At 62.9% G+C, this 6,317-nt stretch overlaps 1 protein-coding gene across 2 annotated transcripts in view; it reads left to right on the plus strand.

The window, feature by feature from the left end:
• The first annotated feature begins 37 nt into the window (after nt 1-37).
• Nucleotides 38-6,317, plus strand: part of MACROD1 (MACRO domain containing 1) — a 116,763-nt gene continuing 110,483 nt past the window's right edge. The window contains exon 1 of one of the 2 annotated variants that reach the window (XM_004682682.2): nt 38-186. In XM_004682682.2, the coding sequence (XP_004682739.1) occupies nt 135-186 (52 nt within the window). In that variant the 5' untranslated portion in view covers nt 38-134. The remainder of the gene's footprint in view (nt 187-6,317) is intronic. The other variant, XM_012725578.1, reaches the window with a different exon arrangement.

A 6,317-nucleotide genomic window follows, 5' to 3' on the forward strand; every position in this document is an offset into this window, starting at 1 on the left:
GGCGGGACCCCCGCCCAGGTTTCTTTTCTCCGCGCGCCTACGGCCCCTGTGCGCGGACCCCAGCGGGAGTTGGGGCTGGGGGGGCGGCGGCGGTGGGGCGGACAGCCGGGGTGCGCACCTGGGCCCCCCTGGCCATGGCGGCGAAGGTGGACCTGAGCACCTCCACCGACTGGAAGGAGGCAAAATGTAAGTGTAAGCAGGAGGGGGGCGCAAGGAGCGCGGGCGGTCCCACGTGGGCCTTCCCCACCAGCCTCCTCTTCGCCGAGACCTGGGGAAGTTCGCCGAGACCCGGGAAGTTCGGCCCGGCTCGGCTCACCGAGGTCCCTTTCACAGCCACGCCCCCACGCGTGCCCAGTGCCACAGACCTGTTTGCCCCAGAGCGGGAGAGGGTCACAGGTCGTCCAGGATCTTTCGCCTTCCTCTCGTGCGGAGGGAAACCGAGGCCAGTGCTGAGCGCCTGTGCCCAAGGTCACACTCCTCACCCTCCTGAGCCCCCGTGCTTTGCACAGCGCTTTCTCTAGTGGTGGCATTTCCAGCAGAGAGGCAGGAATGGGCAGAGGGCACAGCTCTGGGGTTGGCTCCCACTTAGTGGGCTCTGGGGGTCCCCACTGAGCTGCCTCCCTGGACAGACCTGTCACATGTCCAGCCCACCCAACCCAGGGGCTGGCTCCCTGGTCATGTGGTCTGGTGCCCTTTTGACCTCATCCTTGGCCTCTGGCCACTTGTAAGCTGTTTCTGTCCCCTTCCTGCAGGACACAGGGAGAGGGCTTGGGGGCAGGACAGGGATAGGGCATTGTGTCTGTGAGGACAGTGCCCCCACCCCAGTCAAGCCATTTCCTCACACTCTGGGCACCAGTCCCGCTCAGGCACCGGTCCCAGGCCTGGACTCAGCCCCGCTCAGGGCAGGGCAGGGAGGGGACCAGAGAGCCCATGTAGTGCCAGCTGCCGTCCAGCTGCCCCTGCCCTTCAGCGCCAGGTCCCTGGCTCTTTGTGCCTGTTCTGGCCCTACCCTCTTTCAAAAGCACAGGAGAAGGCAGCTCATTGGCTGGGTGCAGAGGTGGGGTGGGTTCAGCCAATGGGCTCAGGAGGCAGCCCCCGCCCAAGGGTGAAGGGGAGGTGCCCTCTCCTCACTGGGGAATGGAGGTGGAGCTCAAGTTGATTGACCCCTGTGGGCCTCCAATTGCCGGGTTCTTACTGGTCTGGCAGAAAGCATCTGACTTTGGGCTGTGGGCACTCGGGTGCCTGTCCTGCCCTCGGCCAGGGCAGGGGGTGCAGAGATCCCTAGCCAGGGGCTGTCCCCCCCTGCTTGTCCTCTTCTGCAGGGAACAGCCACCCAGGGTGGTGGCAGGGGAGCCCAGCACGCCTGCAGCTGCAGCTCTTGCTGGGACCTCCACCAGCCCGCCTGTGCCCTGGTGCCACAGGAAAGCCCCAGGGAGGCAGTGGCATTGAGGCCGCCGTGGCGTCTCCGCCTGGAGCTGGGCTCTGCATCCATGCGTTCATTTGTTCAGGGAATTTGGAGGAGAGTCTTCTGCGGTGCCGGCACTGGGGCTGGGATTTAGCCTCATGGAGAGTCCTTTGGGGGCCTGGGGAGGGGCAGTGTGGAGAATGAGCAAGCCCATCAGACAATGCCAGGTGGAAGCCAGCGCGTGAAGAGGCCACGGCAGATGGACATTGAGCTCATGTCCAGGGAGCCTTATCCCAGGTTTCCCCACACTCGCTGTGAAGCTTTCGCAGGTGTGAGGCGGTCACTTGCCAGGGTGAGGAGGAGCGAGACCTCCGTGTGTTTCAGTTGTGACAGATGACCCCAAAGCAGCGCCTTCAAGCAGTGGACACTGGTGGTCTTGCCATCGCCAAGGGCCTGGCTGGGAGGCACTTGACTGGGTGACTGGCTGGGACCGCTTGGGGCCGGGTGGGCATCTCTTGGATGCTCAGGTGTGTCGTGGCTGTGGCTGGCACTGGGCTCTTCCCCCAGGGCTGCTTGAGTGTCCTCACGAACGGACGGACGGTGGCTCCCCCCTGGAAGATGTGTCCCAGGCCGGGCGTGTGTGTGTGAAGGGGACTGAGCTGGAGGCCCCAGTGCCACGCTGTGACCCAGACTGGGTGGCACCTGCTGCCTCGCGCTTTACACTCGGGCTTCGAGTCCCGTCTCAGACTCCAGCCCCCTGGTGAGCAGGGAAGTTAGCTCCCAGCTTTTGAAGGAAGAGACCCAACCCCAGGCCGCGGGAGGCTGGGGCAGCCTCGTTCTGCCTCTGGGGGGGTCTGACCGTCGGTCTCCGGAGGTGGTTGCATGGCGGGGGCGGAGACTGGGCCTTGCTGTACCGTGCGTGAGCGGCCGCTGCTCCCATCACCGCCCATCACCCAGAGCCGTATGCAGCTAACCGTTTTCTTTGTCCTGGGGTGTCTGTTCTCCGACTCTGTGAAGAGGGGTGTTCATGTGTCTGGCTCCTTTGTCTCACTGTGCAATTTGTCCGCGTAACGGGGTGTTCTCCCAGTTGGCTCTTCTATCGCCCTCTGAAACTCCATGTCCGGGAGTCGGGGTGCCGGATTTCTTGGTGAAAGGCAGGGGGGTTTCCAGTTTGGGACTGCTCTAAATATCTGTGTCGCTTGGATGGGGCTCGAAATACCTGTGTGTGTCAGACTGGCACGCAGAGACCAGACTCACAAGGCTGCGGCAGCGGGCCGACGGTTGCTGTGCGCTTGGTGGTGGGTCTGGCCAGGGCCTCCTCTTGCCCTGGAAGCCGAGTCATGGGCTTCAGTTTGCCGATGAGCGTGTGCGCTCAAGCCGGGCGCTGCCGGGGAGTCCGCCTTGCGGGGCAGGGTGTGTGGCTGCTCTGAGCGCCGGGTGCAGGGCGTGGGCGCCGCCCAGGGAGTCCTGGCGGGTGACTCTGCCTGGCTCAGGGCGCTCCTTTTCTCTGCTTTCAAGCTGACGGCTCCGTCAGCTGCTGGGCCCATTGCCCCGGGTGGGTGACCATCACCAGACTGAATCTTCTCCACCAGAAGATAGACAGCCGTTTTGGGGAGAGCTCGGCAGTATCTGATTTCTCAGCGACGGCTAACGGCTGATTCCCTCAGGTCGGGGCACTGCATTAATCCCCTGGGCTCTGCCTTTTCCTCAGACGTGCTGTCAAGGCAGCTGGAGAGAAAGGCGCTTAACAGGCCCTTGGGGGGCTCCAGGGCCTGTGTCACCACAGGAGGGGCCCGGAGAGGGCGAGGAGCCTCATTCGGCCTGAGGTGGGCACAGAGCCGTGCAGAGGATGGGCTCGGCGTCACCAGCCACGGGCTCTGCTCCGAGCCTCGGTCTCCTCATCTATAAAATGGAACCAGTTGTGCCTGGTTTGGAGGTTGTGCTGGCTCACACTAGAAACCGTTTTCTGGCTCCCCTCCCCCCACATGTTCTCAGTGCTGGAGCCCTGACCCCCCCTCGCCTGAGCCACTTTCCCTCTTCCTGGGGGCTCTCGTGGAGTTCCCATGCCCGAGCCCCAGTTTGCTCTGGGCAGGGCAAGGACTTGTTCGGGCGCCTGCAGGGCTTCACCCAGAGGGGCGGCTTAGTTGGCTTGGCTGCACTGGGGCGTCCCTGGGACCCCCTGGAAGGCTCGGGGAGTGGGGGGCTTCTCCCTGCTGTCTTGCCTGTCCAGCGCTCCGGTGTGGCGGAGGGAGGCGCCTGGGGAGAGCTGAAAAGCTCCCACTGCTTCTGGCGCCCATGAGCCCCCGCTCCCGGGGACGGTGAGCGCAGGTGATTAATGCCCCCGAGCCCGGCAGTTGCCAGCCTGCCCGCCCGGTCTCCTCGAAGAGAGGCGCCCGGACCCAGCCTGCCCTCACCTTTCTCAGCACCATCTTGCAAAGTGCCATCAAGATACTTAATAAAACACATCGCTGCGTTCCCCTCGGCCCGCTGCGCTTTATGGCCCTGGCTCGGCCGCCTCTCCGCCTCCCACCTTGTGCCCGGAGCCGCCGCTGCCGTGTCTGGGTCAGGCCTCCCCATCAGAATTTACTGCGGACATCTTTTACAACACCTGTGTCACTGAGCTGTGAAATACGCTCATCTCGCTAGAAAAGGAAGAAAATTAAAAGTATGTTGTACATATTTTATAAGAAAAATAAAACTCACTTGTGCTTTCAGTCTGCACCTGGCCTCTGGCACAGAGGTAGAGGATGTTGTAATTGTGTGGGGCTCCGGCCCAGCCTGGCTACCTGCCCCTCCGCCTTGCGGGGCGGGGGGCGGGGGCTGGGGCAGCCCCTGCCCAGAAGTGGAGCCGAGGACTGTGCGGGTGCATCGGGGGTCCTCGGCGTGGTGGAGAAGCGCCGTCCGCGTCTTTCCCCGTAAGCAGGGACAGCGCGGCCTGGGTGCCTCGGGACCAGACGGCCACAGCCTTGCTGGAGATGAGGACACAGCAGCCACAGGCTGGCCTCTGCCAGTGTGTGCTTGGGGACCGTGGCCTGGAAGGGACAGACGGACAGGAGCTCCCAAGGTCAGAGCCAGCAGAGCCAGCACAAGGTGATCTCCCGTCGTCTGGGAAGCTGAGTTTGGACTTGGCTTGCGTGGATGGGGGCAGGGCAGGACAGGCCCTTGGACTTGCCTGGTGGCATCTGCCAGACGGTGTCTGCGAGGGGACTAAGGCATCTCGGGACACCCTCATCTGGTGTCCCCGCGACCAGAGCACCCTCTTGGGGAGGCCAGCGGAGACAGTCTGGGTCCTGGCTGACCTTCGTCCGGTGTCACAGCAAGCCCTGGGTCCAGCTGGTAGCACTGGCCACGTGAGGCCTGGAAGCAGGAGATGGCTTCGGTCACGGTTGTGCAAGGTGACAAATACGAGGAATCAGTAAAGAGCTCCTCTACCTGCTCTTTCCCCAAGTGGGAAAAAATGTATCCCCTCCCGCCAGATGCAGGCTTCTTTGTCCATGTTCTCTTCGGGATGTCTGGAAGGACAGTGTGTGTGACGGGACGCTGCGTTTTACAGCCACAGCCACCTACTGGTGAGCCCACACCTGGGCCCCGGAAAGGCCTGCGGTCTCCGTGCCAGAGATGAGACCCAGAGGGCGCAGCTTCCTGGGAACCAAGGAGGTCGCCGGGGGGTCCCCTCTTGGGGAAGTCTGGCCCCCCGCCTAGTGGGGGTAGGAGCCAGCTTGGACCTGGCCAGTGGCCGCTGCCCCGTGGGGAGGCCGCCACGGCCTGACTGTGCTAGCCTGCTGCTGTGGGTCCCCGGCCTGCTCGCCCTCCCCTGTGGCTGAGTACATACTGTCCCCTCGGCCCAGGAGATGATGTTCTTTTAGCGAACCTGTCCTCACCTTCAGGTCTCCTGAGTGTGTTCATTGATTCCTCTCCCACGCACCACGACTTGCTGAGCCAGTGTGAACAGGACAGGTTCCTGCAGGGCCAAGGTCAAGTAAGGAATAAAGCACAGACGCTGGGGAGGGACTTCTCTGGTCAGGGGCAGGGCCTCAAGGAGCCTGGGAAGGAAGCCAGGCTGGAGTCACAGCAGGTACCAAGGCCCTGAGGCAGGGAGCCGTCTGGCTGCTGGAGGAGCTGAGAGGTGTCTGGGGGGCCGGGCGGGCAGTGAAGTGCAGGCTGACCATGCTTGGGACTTGGAGTTTGGACTGAGCTTTGAGAAAGCTTAGAGGTCCTCCCAGGTGGCTCAAGGGGGTTAAGGCGCAGCACTATAAGCTATCGCAGTCACTGCAGCATGAGTTCGATCCCTGGCCAGGGAGTGATCCCCCGGGTGCAGCGGACCCCTCCTGTCTCCAGCTGCTCCCCTCAGGATTGTGTTGCAGTCAATTAGCCTGTTCTGCTCCCCACTCTGTCTCTAGTGAATCCCTCATACCCACCAACCCCCGCACCCACTTTGTGCATTAAAACAAAAAAGAGCTTAGGATGCATAGGCCCCTGGGCTGCTGTGTGAGGCAGCAGGGTGGACACAGGACTCAGCCGGGGGCTGGGGTGATAGAGCGGCCTGCAAGCCATGAGGACGCTTGGCCTCTGGAGGGGGGTGAGCAGAAGGCTTGGTGTCCGGGGTGTTGGTGTTGCAGAGCTAAATCTAACAGCCTGCAGCTGGATGGAGTGGGGGTGGGGAGCAAGCAAAGGGAAGATCCCCGGTTTGGGCCCAGTGAAGTCTGGGGCTATTCATTGAGAAGCTGAGAATAAAACACGTTTTGGGGAAAAGGAGTCAGAAGTTGAGTTTTGCAACGGGGGGTCGATGCTCTGAGGAGGGTGGGGGCTGGAGGTGCAGCTCGGGGTCAGGCCCGTGAAGAGGGTGCTCGAGAGCATGGAACTAGAGTGCGAGCTTTGTGGGAGGGCAGATTGCAGACGGGGGGGGGGGGGG

The sequence above is a fragment of the Condylura cristata genome, unplaced genomic scaffold, assembly GCF_000260355.1.
Source record: "Condylura cristata isolate star-nosed mole 26May11 unplaced genomic scaffold, ConCri1.0 scaffold00015, whole genome shotgun sequence".
Taxonomy (NCBI): Eukaryota; Metazoa; Chordata; class Mammalia; order Eulipotyphla; family Talpidae; genus Condylura; species Condylura cristata.